Source organism: Bipolaris oryzae (genome assembly GCF_000523455.1).
Source record: "Bipolaris oryzae ATCC 44560 unplaced genomic scaffold scaffold_299, whole genome shotgun sequence".
NCBI classification, from domain to species: domain Eukaryota; kingdom Fungi; phylum Ascomycota; class Dothideomycetes; order Pleosporales; family Pleosporaceae; genus Bipolaris; species Bipolaris oryzae.
This window is the reverse complement of record NW_006911575.1, coordinates 1-17764: the sequence shown is the minus strand read 5'-3', so window position 1 is coordinate 17764 and position 17764 is coordinate 1. Positions and strand designations below refer to the sequence as shown.

Genomic DNA, 17764 nt, shown 5'->3' with positions numbered 1-17764 from the left:
AAAGTAATATAAATACTATTTATATATTTAATTTTAATATTTAGTCTAACTATTTATTTATAAGTAATATAATAAAGTGAGAACTTTTTTTAAGTTAAAATAGTAGTTAAAAGTTTTTTATAGCTTTACTTTTATTAAAATACTTTAATAAAAAATAGTTTATTTAAAGTACTATAGAGTTGAATAACTTTATATTTCTAAGCTTAAGTATCGTTAATACTAGTTTATTTAGATTATGCTAGTATATAATAGACTATTTTAAAAAATCTATTAATAATAACTAGGTATTAGTTATAAACTTAACTAAAAACTTTACTTAAAAGTAAATTTTAGAGAAAATCTATTATTACTATACTATAGAAGTATTACTACTATAGAAATCTAATATAAAGATCTAATATAGTGCTAGATAGCTAAATAGCTAGCTAGGCTTTTAAGTATATAAGATAGATATATAGTAAAATAATAAAAGCAGCTTTACTAAATAAGTATATTTCTACTATAGCTTAAATTAGCAATAAAAATAGAATATAGAGTATTGGTAGAGTATATAATAAAATAAAACTAATATAAAATAAAATAAAACTAATATAAAATAAAATAAAACTAATATAATAAGCTAAATAAGCTAGATATAATAGGCTAGATAGGCTAGATATAATAAACTAGAAGCTAGTAAGATTAACTAAAAGCAGTAAAATTAACTAAAAGTAGTAAAATTAACTAGTAATAAAATATATAAATTAAATAAAATAGATAAAATAGATAAAATAAATAAAATAGATAAGATAGATAAAATAGCTAGAATAGCTAATTAGAATTAGTTAGGTTTAGCTTTACTAGATTTTATTAGCTAGGTAATTTAAGTTCTAGAAAATAGAACTTAAAAAATAGAAGTAGTATATACTATAATAGTATTACTACTATAAAAATCTAATATAGAGATTTAAAATAGAAATCTAATATAGTACTACATAGCTAAATAGCTAGCTAGGCTTCTAGGTATATAAAATAGATATATAGTAAGATAATAAAAGTAGCTCTATTAAATAAGTATATTTTTACTTTAGCTTATATTTATATAGTATGGCTTTATTATAGTATAAATAATTATAGATATAGTTTTTTATATTTTTTAATATATAAGGCTAAGTATATATATACTATAACTTAGTATATATAGAAGTATATTTAAAATAGCTACTTAACAGTATATTATAGTACTTTTAAAGTACTTTTTTTTACTTTTTATATAATATTAGTATAATTAGCTTTTTTTATAAAAACTTACCTAATACTAGATTATTTTAAGTTAAGTCTTTATTATTAGAACCTTCTTAAAGGTTTTCTATATTACTTATAGAATTATTAAACTTATTGAATAACTTATTAGTAAGTTATTTAAAAAATATTATTTTTTTACTAAATAGCTTTTTTTTAGTATAGCTTATTACTTTTTTTAACTACTTATTTTTAGTATATAGATACTCAGTTTAGTTTATATTATTTAGTTTAGATAAAGTCGCTATAAAAAGTTTTTTATTTTATTTAAAATAAAAGCTTTTACTAAAAACTTTAAATACTATATTTAACATTTCTTAAGTATTTTTAAATATAAGCTTAAATTATATCTTGCTTACTAAAGAAAAAGTTATAAAGTAGTAATGTGCTAGGGTAGATACTATTAAGGTAGTTATAAATACTAAGGCAGTGCTATATCTAGCTACTTATATAGTAGATTTAGATTATATAGATAGATTAGCTAGTATTACTAGCTAATATATTTCTTTATATTACTATAGTTACATAATTATATAGAGTCTAGAGTTATTTCCTTAACTACTAGCCTATAGCTAGTAGTAGTCTTATACTACTATACTTTTAATAAGTATAAGTAGATAGCTAGATATATAGATAAGAGAATTAGCTATTTATAAATATAATTCTTTAACTATAAGGTATATATATAAGAGTTTATAAGTATAACCCCTACTAATTACTAGTTATTAGTTACTAGTTACTAGTTACTAGTTATTTTATTATTACTAGAAGAGTTAATAGCTACTATTATTTAGTAAGCTATAATAGTATAAGTTTAAGAGTTTATTTCCCCTTATATGTGTAAGGAGAATACAGGGAAAGAGATATTAATATAAGAAAAGATAATAGTAAGCAATCTATAGTTAAGTATTATTACCTAATAGGTGTCCTCCTACACAACGCCTAATTACTACTGCCTAGTAAAAATAGTAAATTAGTTTTTAGTTAAAGCTTAATAGCTAGATTAGCTTTAAAGTATTTTAGATATACTATAAAAGTATTTTTTAACTTAATATAATATAAATTAGTATACTTTATTAGCTAACTTTTTATATTAAAAGTAAGTAACTTTATAAAAATTAAAAGTATAAATATTTAAGTTGAAAGTTTTTATAGTTTTGTTAAATTTTTTAGTATATTTAATAGTAACTTTTTGAAATAGTAGGTATATATTTTTTTTTATAGTATAGAAGAGTCTGTTAGTAGTAAAGTTTAGCTTCAAACTATACTTTTTAATTTATAGTATACTAAGAAAAATTAAGAACTTTTTCAAGTTAATAACTATAGAGATAATATAGTAGTTTTAATTATTATTTTTACTATTATAAATAAATAGTATAGTAAAGGTTATACTATAAATTATTATTTTAGTTTTATTTATAGTAAAAGTATCTAGTAGTTTTAACTTCTCTACTTTAAAGTTTAATTATTTTATAGTTATTAGAGGTATAAGCTTTATAGCTATATAGCTAAGCTATATACTTAAGAAGACTATAGCAGTATAAGTAAAAATAAAATTAATTAATAACTAGCTAGATAAAAAATTAACCTATTTTATATACTAGTAGTAGAATAAATTTAAAATAAAGTTAAAGTAGAGTTAAAGATAAGTTAAAGATAAAGCTATATAGCTAGGTAGTAATAGCTAATAATAGTATATAGAGGCTATATATATATAATAGGTATAGCCTATTATAATAGTAATAGCTAAAATAATGTTAAGCTATATACTTATATTAATTAAAGTTTTATATTTATACTTTTTAATAGTTAAAGTTACGATAAAAAGTTTTAAAAGTCTTAAAAATAGTAAGTTTCATATAATTCTAATTAAATTATTTAAGTTCTATTCTACTTTAGTAATATAAAATAAAAAAGTACTAACTAAAAGTTTTTCTAACTTTTACTTTTTTTTAATTTATTTTTTTTAAATAGAGTTTTAGGTATAATTACTAATATTTTTTTTTTGTATGGCTAAAAAATAGATAGTATTTATATTTTTATTTTTTTAATAATATAGAGTAATTTTTACTTTTAAAGGCTAGTTTAGTTTTTATTATACTTTTTTTACTTTTTTATACCTAATTCTAGCTTTTTTAGCTATAGTAGTTATTTTTTTTATTATTATTATAGCTAAACTACGTTTAATTAGACTTTTTCCTATTTTTATTATTAAGCTTTAAGCTACTATTATTAAGTTTACTTAGATTTCTTAAAAACTATTAGCAATAATATTATTACTATATTAAGTTTACTTTTTTTCTAATACACTTAACTTTTATATAAATTTCTAGTACTATTAGGTAAATATTATTTTATAAAAGCTTAGTTTTTTTTTAGCTTAGTGTAATCTATAATAGCTAGAGTTAGTTTAAAAAGTCTATTAGTAACTAGTTATACTATTATTTCAACTATAAAAAAGCTTTCTTAGCTTTTATATATTTTTCTAGTAGTATTTTAAAAAAGTTTAATATAGCTTTAGCTAACTTATTTCAAGTTTCTTTCTAGTTAAGATTTTACTTATAAAAAAAGTTTTTTTTAAGCTTCTAAGAGTTCTAGAGCTTCTTTAAATTATAGTAGAAAGTAAAAGTTACTTTAGAATTTTTATTAAAAAATTAAGTAGGTTATTATAAAAAAAAAATTTATAATTATTATACTATAAGTTACAATCTTTATAGTTTTTTTTAGTATATATATTAAAGTTCTTTAGCTTAAGTAAAGTATATATAGTTAGATTAGTATAAACTAGTATAAATAGTCTAGAACTAGTAGATTATAAAGCTAAGAAAATTACTTAATTATTTTTTTATTTAAATTTATACTTTATTTTATAAAAATTATGCAGTTAATATTTTTTAACTTTTTTTTCTTACTATTATTCTAGTACTACTAGTTTTTTATTTTCTTAATCTTAAATAGTAGAGTTTAAAGCTTATTATACTAGAGTAGAAGTACTATTAAATAGCTTTTCTACTTTAGTTAATAGGTTTTTAAGTTAGTTTATACTAGTTTAGTATATTATTTATTAATATATTTATAAAGTAACTAAGTTTTTAAATTAAATTTTTTTTAGATATAGGTCTATTTCTATTTTTTATATACTATTTAAAGTAGATACTATAATTAGAGTAAATTAAATATTAAAGTTTAAAATACTTTAGTTTACTATTAAAAAAGTATATAAAGTAGAGTATAAATAATTATATTCTAAGTTTAATCTATTATATATAAAATAAAAGAAATATTTTACTAGTTTTTAAGTTTAGTAAAGTAGAGAAACTATATACTTAAGCTATTAAAGTATTATATAACTTATTTTATTTTTTATAAACTTATTAAAGTCTAAATAAAGCTTAAAGTACTCTATATTATAATATTATAATACTTTTATTACTATAAGCTTTTTTTTAACTAAGCTATACTTAGTAACCTAGGTACTAAAGCAGCTTTCTTACTGTACTCTAGTTTTTCTTTTTTTTCAATATTTTTTTTTATATAATTTATACTTAGTTTTTTTTTAATTACTTTTTAGGCTTATAGATATATACTTTCTAGAGTATATTCTTATAAAGTATGTATTAAGTATCTTTTATAAGTATAAAAAAGCTTTTCTATACTATACTAAATAACTAAGATTTAAATTTATATATATTACTTAGTATTTTTAACTAATATAGCTTAGCTAGTTAAAGAGGTACTAGCAAAGTCTAGTATTATACTTTAAAATAGTCTAGAACTCTTTATAAGTTAAAGAAAACTAGCTTTATTACCTTAAAAGCTTTTTTATAAAAATCTATTTTTAAATACTAGTAAACAGCTTTTTTTATAAATATAAAAGATATATTAGTATACTAAGTCTTATATATACTAAAAGTACTTCTACTTTAATAGTAAAAAGTAGACTATATTAAGTAGCTAAAATATATATAATAAATAAAAAAGTATAAAAACTATTATAATCTTATTCTTTTTATAGTAGTTTTTAAAATCCTAGTTAAAGTAGCTTTTATACTTATTTAAAATAAGTAACTAATATATCTCTACTTTTTATTCTTTAATATATATATTAAAGTACTTAAACTACTTAAAACTAAGCTTATTATTTATCTAGCTAGTTTTTAAAACTATAAACTTTCAATTACCTAGTATATCTATTTTTTTATACTATATATAGATATTGATATAAGTTTTATAGATGATAAAATATAAAATGATATACTCTATAGTATAAATACTTTAGATAACTATAATCTACTTATAATTACCTAGCTAAATAAAATCTAGTTAAGTATATTTCTCTAAACTAGTAATAACCTTTATTAACCTAATTATACTTATTTAGAACTTACTCTTACTAAAGTTATATATATTATTATCTTAGATACTATACTTAGCTTTTATATTAGCTATAAGCCTAAACTATTTACCTATAACTTAAAATTTTTTCTAAAAACTTCTTTAATAGTTTTTTACTTAAGTAAATCCTATTTTAAGCTTATCTAAATATAATATAAATTAATTAGCTTAGTACTTACCTACTAGCTCTAAACTTTATACTTCTAGTAGTTTATCTACTATATCTACTACCTTTTATAGCTAAAGTAAAAATCGTCATAAGTCCAAGTTAAAAATATATTAGGTAATTATATACTATTTTAATAAAGTTAGCTTCTAACTAGTAAAGTATATTTTATATTAAAATATTATTTTTTAAGTATATTAAGAAAGTATATATTAGGAATCTTAGAAGGCTTTAGCAGTATATTAGAAGCTTTTAAATTAGCTAGAAAGATAGGCCTAAAAATCAAGCTAAATTCTCTCTTTAACTTAAGCTAGAATTATATCTAGTTATAAAGATATTTTATATTATAAAAGATAAGATAAAGCTAATAAATTTTAAGCTACTTAATAAGTTAGGCTATTTAGTAGTATAGTTTAATATAATTTAAGAGTATATAATAACGTGTTTCACCACCGAGTCGTCAACCCCACCGAGTCGTCAGCTCCACCACCACACCCCACCTTTGTAATAATATTGCGCAACACCACTATAATTAAAAGTATTAAGTAGAATAAGATATTATTCTTTAGACGCGTCGCTATCCTCTATATCTTCTAATTCTACTTAGTAGGTGCGAGAGTTGTGTCCAATTTGGCTACAACGCCCGCAGCGCCGTTCACTACGCACCCTCTTTACAGACGTTGCACTATCATTATACCTATCACCCTCTACCTTAGTGATCTAATTAGCTATCTAGCTAACTATCTAGGACCCCTCTACTTATACGTAGCGCCGCTTACGAGTTTTTCACTTTATTAACGCTTTAATAGCGTCTTATAGGCGACTTATTTCCTCCTATATTAATACTATATAATAAGCTATCTACTAGGCTCCCTTACTTAACTGCTATATCTACTCCTTAAGAGAACTTATAGGAGACCCTTGCTAGATTTATATATAGTTTTGAATAAGCGTAGCCTACGCCTCTATTTCGTGCGCGTTGCGCGGCGTTTTCGGCTCCTAGGTAGTAGTCTCTTACGCTGGTGGAGTCAGCGTACGTAATACGACGTTAAGCTATAATAAAATAACGTAATAATTATATAGAGTAAGCCTAGCACCTTAAAACCCTCTATAGATATTCTCTAGTATAATAGCTTTATAATAGGCCTATTTAAACGCTAGTAGGAAGGTTTCTTTACTAATATAGTAGATATGATTACGTGCTAAGACTAAGATAGTATTACTATACGCCCGCTTTAACGGCGAGAAGTAGTCTATATTAAGAGGCTATAAGAGGTGCGACAAGTAGAGAGGTATATAGAGGAGGATTATCTTTATCTCTTTATAGAGATCTTAGAAAGCTACTAAGTAGTAGCTCTTATAGCTATTAATAAGGAGCAGCTTATGCGTCCCTATAGGCCGCGCATAGGAATTAAAGTAACGAAGCTAGTTAAGCGCTAGATTATTATTTATCTAGCTAGTAGGACTAACTTAGATTACCTAGTCGCGTGATAGATCCTCTATGAACTAGGTAGAGATTAGAACCTTACTAGTAAAGATAAGAAACGCTAGGATACGCGTGCCTATTGCGCCAACGCCTTATATTAGCGTAACCTACTTACGATTACCTAGCTAGATCTTCTTTATTCTTCCTAGTTTGTCTAAGCCTGTAATAACTAACTATAATAAAATCTTACTTATAATAAAGCTAGTCTTATTAAAGTTATAGATATCTTTATCTATAATACTATACTTCGCCTTTATATTCTGAACTAGCTTAAACTAGCCCTTAATAAGCGCTAGGTCTTCGTAGAGAGCTCGCTGGTGATCGTATAGACGGCTCCGGCGCGTACGGAGCTTAGGATTGCGCTAGACGAACCTATCAACCTAGTTCTTACTAACCTCCTCCCCGCCGCGCTCTCGCAGTAGTCTATTAGCCATATCTCGTACGTCGTCTCTCCTACAGGGTAGTCCTCGCTCAGCCTTAACTATTATACGCCTAGTAATAGCCTCCTCTTCTAGTTTTATTAGGCGCTTATAGTTAGGCTCGCAATCGCGTCGAGGGCGTCGTCTAGCGCGTCGCTCTTGGATTATCGTTCGTGGGACACTATATACAATAGCAGCGCGTGTTTCAGTCTAGATCTGGTGTAAAGTAAGACTTTAAATAGCTAAGTTAATATCTGCTTCACTATAGGCTTGTTGCACGTTAAGTTGTTGAGACATCACGCGTTGTTGTTGCAAAGGTGGGGTGTGGTGGTGGAGCTGACGACTCGGTGGGGTTGACGACTCGGTGGTGAAACACGTTAATATTTATTATAAATACTAATATTATTTTTTCTTAGTATTAGTTATATATTAAGGCCTTTTTATCTATTCATGTAGTACTATCTAAAGCTCTAATAGCCTCTACTAGTACTATAGTACTATAGTACTATATATAATGTAAGGGGCTCAACCCCGTGGGGTAGTCTTAAGCTCGGAAGCACAAACGGACAGGCCTAGGTAACAAGAGATTGTATTCGATAGAGAGCTAAGCTTCTCGGCTACGTGGCTATCTATATACAATGCTGGTTGCTGGGGTAACAATCGGGCTGGGCAGGTAGTAAACGAGGTCGTAGACGAGTATGGGAGGCGAAGGGCGTTCAGCCCGTTACATATAAATATACTAGTAAATTTCTTTATTATAATAGTATATACTCTAACTATATTTATAATAACTATACTTTAACCTATTCTATTAAGACTAATAGTAATATATAGCTAGTATAAATAGCCTTATCTAGCTTAAAGTATCCTAGCTCTATAACTAGCCCTGCAAGTAACTCTTCTTATTACTATTAAATTAGTGCTTAAACTTAAGCTCTTGTCTAACACTGTCCCCTCTATTTAGTTTTCCTTTATTAATAACTACTCTTATATAGTAAGAGCTTCTCTCTAAACAATAGTGTTTGCGTACTTAAGTAGAGTTACATGCATTGTTCTTGTACGCGCATCTGCATATGTTAAAGGGTACAGAACCCTTTTCCTTTGTACAATAGATAGGACAGACAATAAACTACTAGTTACTTGCCTACACCTTTTGCTGCACGCTGTGCACACTTTGCAATTACTCTGCCTTGCACAAACTTGCTAATACTAATTATTAGCTAGCACAGAGTCTATTCAACAGCTTCTAAGATAGAATAATAGAATAAATTTGTAACTCTAACTCTTAATTCACTAGTTGCAACCCTTAATTTACTTGCATACATAAATTATTTAAGTTTAGGGTTTTAGGGTTTAGCAAAAAAGTAGTTGTCGGTGAATTAGGCTATCGGCCTCCGTACAAGCTGTCGGCAGCCGAGAGGGAAATTGCTTCGTCGTCTCCTTCGTTGACGACCTCATCCCAAATCTAGGGTAACGTAAGGTACTAAGATTTCTGTATTGGTGTCTGAAAAAAATCAAGCTTGGCTATCTGCTCTAGAACACTGTGCTATGGCGCGGGTAACGAATCACGACGGAGCAGTATAGGCACATATTCAACACGGATCCATGGTATACCGGCTGCCATTGTCGAATCCCGGTTCTTGGGATTTGAGGTCAATTCCGCGCTGCCGGAAATTGGATATCTTGGCAACAACCAAATGGCCTGGGCAGAGTATACAACTGGAAGTATCCCTCAATATTTATGTTCAATTCATCTTTTTCAAACTTTGAGAAATTCAAACCCTGAGCTATCAATTTAATTCTACTTCTTGAGTCAACCTCACTTCTTATTTTGTTCACCCATGTCGCGCAAGATTCTCCTCCTCCACGGGTACCAGCAGAACGCTGAGATTTTCAGAACCGAGACATCCACCGTTCAAAAAATTATCGGAGAAACTTTCAAAACCGAGACGAAACTTGAGTATGTCGAGGCTCCCTTCGACGCTGGAGAGACCATGTCTGGAATGCGCATTCGCTCGTGGTGGGACATGAAAGCTATTGACGAATTTGATCGTACACATGCCACCCTCCGGTATGTTGCTGAGATTCTGGAGAAAAACGGACCTTTCGATGGATTTATCGGGTTCTCCCAAGGAGGTGCACTTGCTGCAATCGTGGCTGGCCTTCTTGAACGACCGCCTGCGGATCGGCCGGCGTTCTTCAACACGACGCACCCTCCCATTCATTTCATCGTATCCTATTCCGGTTACCGCGAGCATCACCAAGCCTTGCAGCCTTATTACGAAAACAAGATCTCGACCCCAATACTTCACTTCATCAATTCTGACGACCCAATCGTCACCGAAGATCGCTGCGTCCGCCTGATAGAGCGCTGCACAGACACGGATGGACGTATCGTCTCCTATTCTTCCCCATTCCACCGCATTCCGTCATCCAAGATGGCTAGGAAGGCTCTGAAGAGTTTTTTGTCGGAGGTTTCATAACATACAAGCAAGCCGTCCTAATTGTTATCTAATGTAGATATGATAATACATAGATCGAATTCAATCTTGGGATTATTGTTCGTATTTATCCCGTATTTTTCAAGCATGAAACGTTCGTCTTTTCCAATTTAAAATTTCAGTACTAAGTCTCTTATGGTTCTGCTACACTAGTAGGAGCAGATTAGTATCAAATTGGAAATTTTTTGTGCGTCTTAGAAATCCCCACTTTACGCGGGACCAGGCAGAGTATTGTAGACGGTTAACCCAAGCCGTATAAAATTTTATGTCAGATTGTAACGTTCCTCACCCACACTTCAATCGGCGCTAAAAAAAAATCATAGAGAACCTTATTTGGGTTTCATCAAGTGGATTGGAGAAGGGGCTATGACTCAAAGCTTAGTCCGCCCAGCTCAACAACATATCAGGGTACATACAATTATTCTATGTTGAAAACTAATCGAACGGAGATTTCAAAAGTTTACGCCCTTTAATTTTACGATGCATTACTTTTGTCCCTAGAGCTTGGCTTTTCGTAATTTGTCCAATTTGAACATTTTCCGGAATATCCTGTCCTAGTTTTGAGTTAATGAGGTGCTCTAGTTGAAAAAAAAAATTCAACGTACCCAGATACTCAGCAGGCCAAACGTTTCCAAAACCCAAACTACTCGGTTCCACGGACCAATCCAGAAATTAAATGGAGGCTTTTCCACCTTCGCAACAACTGCTTCTGCAAACTTGCTTCTGGAAAGAGTGTCCACGCCATCTAGAACCAATTAATCTTTACGGTCCGTAATAAAATACTTTCAGTAAACTTACGGCTCTTGTGTGACATGCGTGATTCAAACTCTTCTTTCACAGGGAGGTATAGAGACGAAGAGGGAAGAGTGCGTATAGTGCGAGTCATGAGACCACTTGCAATAGGTCCAGCTAGAATCTTTAACGGAATTAATATTCGAGTGTTTGACACATCGTCACGGAATTGAGAATGTTACCGTCATAACCTTGACACTAATACGAAAACATCAGTCACCAATTAGAGAAGGTCAGGGTGCAGATTTTACATACCCAAACGGACCGAGTTCAATGCGGAGAGTGTTACCCATGGCAAGAAGGGCGGCTTTACTGCCATTGTATGCACCTGGGTATGTGATCAGCCCATTATCCCAGATAAAACAATAAACAGAGCTCAACCTCCAAATACATAAGGGGTATAAGCGGCCAGCGATCCTATGTTAATAATGGTACCTTGATTCTTGATCAAAAGGTCTGACAAAGTTTGCGTCACCCGCACCATTCCGAACACATTAATATCAAAAATACGACGCAACTCAGTCATATCAAGATCCAGAATAGGCATCACATAGTCTTCGGGAATTAGTAAACTCCAACAGAGATTAAGATATTCTTACTAATTCCACTGCAAACACAATAAGTCATTTTAATGTGCGTTTGCTGGTTGGTTTGTAGGCTTACGCTGAGTTGACCAACACATCTATCCCTCGATAATGCTCATGCAAAAATTCGGAGAATTTTGCAACACTGTCATCATTTGTAACATCAAGAGGACAGCAGATCATGCCGAGAGCCTCCATCTCTGTTAATTGTTCATTGGGAAGGCATGTTGCGCAGACCATGTAACCTGAAAGCATGTTGAGCAGTGAATTTTCGTTTTGGGAGCAAGAGGTATCTTACCATTTCTATGAAACTCAAAGGCCAAAGCCTCTCCGATGCTGTTTGCACTACATCTGTGGTCGTCAGGAAACGAAGAGGACACCCGTAAAGCTATGACTTACCCAGTGATCACAACTGTTTTTGCTTTTGTCGTCATTTCTACAGAATTACGGTACTGGAGGAAAAAGTAGAAACAGAATTAGTCCACATACATGTATATCGAGGTTTAAAGGGATGGCCCGCCTATATGCATACACAATTTCGGTGTTTCTGCAGAAATTACTAAGCCGCCGTAAACATTAACGTTAAAAGCGCGTCGGGTTCCGAGCCCGGGTTCCGAGCTTTCTATCATCCTAGATTCCAAGGCAAAATAAGGCCCGATTAAAGACACTAAGATAATTCTATATCTTAGTTATTTACCTATAGAGCTTGATAACCTTATAGAAACTAAATCGGCAATGGGACGTAGTCAAGAAAACAAGCCCATGGGCAATATTATGAAAGATTCAGAAACATCCCCTACGCGTAATCTAGTGACTTGGGACAGCGATCATGACCCAGAAAACCCCAGGTAAGGAATGCAAAGCATTCGAAGTCGTTTCTGCTACTAATCTCTTCACTAGGAATTGGAAATCGTACAAAAAATGGGTTGTCTTGTCTGTAGTTTCGTTTATTGCTTTCATAAGGTTTGATGATACTTAACCCTACTTATACCAATCACTGGTGTGCTAATAATTCCAGCCCGCTAGCCTCCTCAATGATTGCACCGGCGATAAGTCTTATCAACAAGAGCTTGAAAAATGATTCAGAAACACTTTCTGTTCTTGTAGTTACTTTCTTTATTCTCGGCTACGTAGTAAGTCTTGATCATATTCAGCTAGACGGACTATTTTAATGCTTATATTTGGTCGACTAGGTAGGATCACTTTTTTTCGGCCGCTTGAGTGAAGTTTATGGTCGTCGTCCTGCAAGTGCCATATCGCAATTGGATTGTGCTCAGTTGTGTGACTAATGGCATACAGATACTCTTACTTTCCACCTTCATATTCTCGATCTGGCAACTCGGTTGCGCCTTGTCTACGAGCATACAAATGCAGATGGCTTTCCGTTTTCTGGCGGGATTTGGTGGCTCAGGCTGCTTATCAATTGGCGGCGGCATCATATCGGATATCTTTGATCGCGATGATCGAGGACTCGCATTGACGATTTTTGCTATAGGCCCTCTATTGGGCCCAATAGTAGGGCCCATTGTAGGCGCTTACTTAGGTGAAGGCTTGGGTTGGCGAGCAGTGAGTAAAAAATGTTGTTTTTGAATCGCTCGACTTATATTCCAATCAGATTTACTACTTCATGTTTATCACGTCCATGATATCCATAGTTGTGACTTTCTTTTCGGTGAAAGAGTCGAATGCAGAGATCATACTACAGCGGAAAAGTGAACAGTTGCAGAAAATCAATCCTACCCTAGTCCCACGAAGCGAAGCGGACCAAAGCCATAGCAAGTTATCATTTTATGAACTCATACTGCCAGTGGTACGACCTTGGAAGGTAAGTGATCATTATCACCCGATCTTATAACAGACGCAACTAAGAACAATGACGCAGTTGCTTTTTCGCTCGCCGGTGAGTGCCATTCTCTGCCTTTACATGGCCTATGTATATGGACTTCTGTACCTGCTCTTTACAACTATTAGCAGTGTCTTTACTTCAAAATATGGATGGTCAATAAGTCAATCAAGTCTGGTGTACATTTCAATTGGCGTCGGGTTTTTCATTGGGCTTGCAGTGCACGGCGTATTGTCTGCTGCCCTGTTGAAAAAGTCCCTCAGGGCTAACAATGACATTTTCGAGCCAGAAATGAGGCTCGAGGTCTGCAAAATCCTGGGGTTTTTAGTACCAATGACTTTTTTCTGGTACGGATGGGCGGCTGACAAGGGTGTGCACTGGGCAATCTCTGTGGTGGGCCTCTTGCCTTTTGGCATCGGTCTGGTTGGCATCTTCTTGCCTATTCAAAGCTACATGATTGAAGCTTTCCCACAAGTCTCAGCTAGTGCGACAGCTATTTTAGTATCTTCTCGAAATGTTGTTGGCACATTTTTGCCGGTAGTCGCTCCAGACATGTGTAAGTGATCAACTGTTCCTCTTCACAGCCTTAATATCTTTTGAGATCAAGTCAGACTAATAAGACAACAGATCAGAAACTGGGACTTGGCTGGGGAAATTCACTTCTCGGGTTTCTTTCGATTGTTGCGATCCCTTTCATCTGGGTCATTACGAGGAACGGGAAGGCGCTAAGAGCAAAGTATCCGATAAAATTGTAGGGTAGTGAAAATCGACTATCGGACGCAACAAGATAACTGTTTTAGTAGCAGCATTAAAAATTGCGCCTGGAGCTCTATTAACAATCAAAAACTGGTCTTGTTAATAGGGTGAGCTATCATAAATTAAAATCGTGATGTTGAGGAAGTCTGATGGCGTATTGTAAGCAATCCTCGTTTTGATAACATATCAGCGAAGAGGCAAAACGAACAGCTACTTCAGCGTACGGATCGTTTTCTATGCGGCAAGGGAAGTGCTGTAGCCCAGCTAGTAACGCGGGAAGGGCATCTTGTTCTCAGGTCATTGCAGCACATGCATTGGAGGTTTTCGTAATTATTCTAATTGACAAATTTTTTTGATTAGAGACGAATTGTCCACAAAAAGCATCTAAGCAACTGCTGGAGCGACTCCAAGTCTTCCACCATCGGTTATGATCACACACCCATTGAGATATCGTGCGCCACAGCTGGCCAGATATAGTATTGCGGATGCCATGTCCTGCTCGCCACCAAATCTTTCAAGAGGAATCTCTGCTGGTGATATCTTCGGGGGCAGCTGGTTCCTATTCTTTTCGTCCATTGTGTTCGTGCCAGCGGATATCTCTGAGGGATAAACACCTGGTGCGATAACGTTCTGTTTAATGTAAAAATGGGAGTTAGGTCGCATTATACCACAGGTAGTTCAACGCAAGGATGGAATCAAACTTACCGAACGAATTCCCCACTGCGCAAAGTTTGTCGCGAACATCTTTGCGAGATGAGTTGCGGCTGCTTTGCTCGGATTGTAAGAAAACGATGTACCTAGAAGTCGTTGGAATGCACCGATGCTTCCAATAGTAACTATTTGGCTCTGAGCAGCAAAGTTTTTCCTCTTGTTTCCGGCATCCAGCAGTTCCAGAAATGCGATCGTTGTCAACCAGATTCCCGTCACGTTGACGTTGAACACACTGCTCCAATCGCTAGGTTCGTCCTTCCAAAGAAAGTCTCTGATGCCCCGAACGTTTGTAAAGTCGCTACCTGCCTCTTTGCTAATAAAATTATCTGGGAGTTGAGGGAAAGGTTGCGGTCTCGGTATCGAATTATGCCATCGTCCAATAATGCCTGAGTTATTGACTAGCAGGTTGATGTAGCCCACTTCGTTCTCAACAGTGTTGCAGGCATTTTGAAGAGATACCTTGTCCGTAACATCGGCGACAATATAGCGTAAATTTTGGTGCTATGTAGTGAATCAGTTGTCTGCTTTTTTGGTTTTGAAGAGAGAGGGAGTATGTGTGTAGGCTACCTTTTCTTGCTTGCATGCATTCTTCAAGACCTCTTCGCGACGCCCGAGAATGTAGACAATAGCACCATTATGCTCAAGGGCTTTTGCTATCATAAGCCCTATTCCAGTGCCACCGCCAGTGATGACAGCCACGAGGCCTTCGACCGAAAATAGGTCAGTTATAGACAAAGACATTGTTAGGACACCTGATCGCGGTTTGTGGGCTAAGATAAACCCAATTCAGCAATATAAACACATGCCACCATGACACAATTATGATGTGATTATTCGAAATGTGGCTTTGCCCCGGCATCCGAGATGAAGTTGTTGCAGTTAGTGCGTTATCGGATAGGGCCATATTCTGAGATCTCGGGTACCGAAACACCCTGGGCTTGGAAGAACAACACAGGATATAATGATGACAAAAACCAATCAGACATTGAAACAATTTTGAATACTCATTTCCAGCGGGAACTCCGATTTTAAATTTTCATAACCATTCAGAATGTCGCCCTATGATTTCGCCCCAGATATCATCAATGGCTGGGACAAGATTCCCCCCTTTCCCACTGATGTGGAAGTTGTGGATTTCGAGCCGATATCACTCAAGAAGCTCATTGTTCGAGACGCAGCTGAAATCACGAAAGTGATTGATGCATGCAAAACCCTTGGCTTTATTCGTCTTGATCTCTCTGATACTGAAGATGGCATGAGTATGCTAGCTGCTGCAAATGAGATGTTTCTCCTTGCTCAGCGGACTTTTGCTCTACCAGAAGAAACGCTTCTAGAAGATGATGTTTTCTCTAATGGTAACTCTCTACTTGGGTGAGTGATCTCAAGAATGATAGCTCTCAATCGTTGCACTAATTTGATCACCAGTTACAAAGGATTAGGAAAGTCCGTCGTAGACAAGTCCGGCCGTAGGGACAACAATCAACAGTACTACATCGGTTGTGGTGATCTCGAGGGCTTTGGTCGCTCCAAGGCTAAATACAACGATGTCCTTCGAGCTGCTTACCCGGAGATGAGGAACTTTTCCTCTCTCGGCAAGTTCATCACCAACGAACTATTAGACATTCTTTCCACCGACATGAATCTCGAACCCACCGACCCCAACTATCTCCCTAAGCTCCATAGTCACAGCAATAATTCTGGCACCCATGTGCGCCTGTTGAAGTGCCCCGCATCGGCTGGAGAAAACGCCAACCTCCAGGCTCATACCGATTGGGGTACACTTACTGTCCTTTTCAATGCTATTGGAGGGCTCCAGCTCTATCTTTCAGACAATGTTGTCCCTGGACAGAGAGCTGGGTGGAAGTGGGTAAAGCCAGTGGCTAAGAGCTGCCTCGTCAACCTGGGCGATGCTATGGTTAAGTGGTCCGCTGGCGAGTTCAAGAGCAACATCCACCGAGTCTTGACTCCGCCTGGTGAGCAACATGCTTTTGTTAGATATAGCTTGGCATACTTTGTACGTCCGAATAATGATGTACCACTGAAACCTATTGGCAAGTTTGAAGAGGTGGCACCGACTTTCCAGGAGTGGGCACTACGAAGGGCTATGGCTGGCAACGCGGATACATTCAAGGATGGAGACTGGGAGAAGGGTTCAGGAACGGAGATTGTTATGAGCGCGGCAGCGCGGGGGTAGACAGATATTTATTTTCATCTCGAAACTTTTTTTTTTTCGAAAAAGCCGGACAGATAGTTTATACATTGTTGCAGTTCTTCGACTGTAAGATGAACTTTTAGGAGGATCAATGTGACGATATTTCTCGTATGTAGGCAATGGAAAGATTAAGAGTTTACTAAAGTTGTATTGTTAAAAGACAGGGTGCTATATAGACTACCTGAAACATAAGTTGTTACATCTCTAACATTGTTAGCTAATTAACAGATTATAACTTATTGCAACACACTCTCTAAGTTTAACAATATTAAAATATTAAAGCTATAATAGCTTAGTATTAGTTTAGATATAGAAGTATTAGGTCTCTGTTATTATAGTCCTTTTATTTTAAGGACTGTAGTTGTTGCTTTATATTAATAAGATAAGACTAGCAAATAGGTTAAGTCTACCTAGCTGTTATAATCTATACAGACCTATAGCTAATTACTTAACACTAGTAACGTGACGGATAAGCGAGTCGGTCAGGCAAGCGAGTCGGTCACCCTACCAACTTTGCGCACCCACCACACCTTTGCCTACAATGCCTCCAAGCCACGCTTCTCAGTCAATTTCTCACGAGGCAGATATTCAGCTTGCTCTCTCTTCTTTAGATAAACA

At 33.8% G+C, this 17764-nt stretch overlaps 6 protein-coding genes across 6 annotated transcripts; 4 read left to right on the top strand and 2 right to left on the bottom strand.

Annotated features, from left to right (window-relative positions):
- Positions 1–9588: 9588 nt before the first annotated feature.
- Positions 9589–10230, top strand: COCMIDRAFT_31012 (uncharacterized protein; the record flags this gene model as incomplete). The annotated part of the gene is made up of 1 exon (XM_007695340.1): positions 9589–10230. One exon carries the CDS (start codon positions 9589–9591, stop codon positions 10228–10230), a length of 642 nt encoding a protein of 213 aa, XP_007693530.1.
- Positions 10231–10745: 515 nt separating this feature from the next.
- Positions 10746–12058, bottom strand: COCMIDRAFT_10067 (uncharacterized protein; the record flags this gene model as incomplete). The annotated part of the gene is made up of 10 exons (XM_007695339.1): positions 10746–10802; positions 10854–10993; positions 11047–11164; positions 11223–11238; positions 11296–11368; positions 11476–11595; positions 11640–11647; positions 11704–11869; positions 11923–11975; positions 12024–12058. 10 exons carry the CDS (start codon positions 12056–12058, stop codon positions 10746–10748), a joined length of 786 nt encoding a protein of 261 aa, XP_007693529.1.
- A 340-nt stretch (positions 12059–12398) lies between these two features.
- COCMIDRAFT_110054 (uncharacterized protein) lies at positions 12399–14222 on the top strand (the record flags this gene model as incomplete). Its single annotated transcript, XM_007695338.1, has 9 exons — positions 12399–12472; positions 12525–12587; positions 12643–12757; positions 12818–12872; positions 12902–12903; positions 12924–13190; positions 13240–13449; positions 13507–14023; positions 14095–14222. The coding sequence occupies 9 exons, from the start codon at positions 12399–12401 to the stop codon at positions 14220–14222; spliced, it is 1431 nt and encodes a 476-aa protein (XP_007693528.1).
- Positions 14223–14607: 385 nt separating this feature from the next.
- Positions 14608–15675, bottom strand: COCMIDRAFT_31009 (uncharacterized protein; the record flags this gene model as incomplete). Its single annotated transcript, XM_007695337.1, has 3 exons — positions 14608–14853; positions 14929–15435; positions 15502–15675. 3 exons carry the CDS (start codon positions 15673–15675, stop codon positions 14608–14610), a joined length of 927 nt encoding a protein of 308 aa, XP_007693527.1.
- Positions 15676–15777: 102 nt separating this feature from the next.
- On the top strand, positions 15778–15966 carry COCMIDRAFT_110066 (uncharacterized protein; the record flags this gene model as incomplete). The annotated part of the gene is made up of 1 exon (XM_007695336.1): positions 15778–15966. A coding segment is annotated over one exon (189 nt), but the record flags the coding sequence as incomplete, so codon positions are not given.
- Positions 15967–15985: 19 nt separating this feature from the next.
- COCMIDRAFT_110053 (uncharacterized protein) lies at positions 15986–17128 on the top strand (the record flags this gene model as incomplete). The annotated part of the gene is made up of 2 exons (XM_007695335.1): positions 15986–16305; positions 16405–17128. The coding sequence occupies 2 exons, from the start codon at positions 15986–15988 to the stop codon at positions 17126–17128; spliced, it is 1044 nt and encodes a 347-aa protein (XP_007693525.1).
- Positions 17129–17764: the final 636 nt, after the last annotated feature.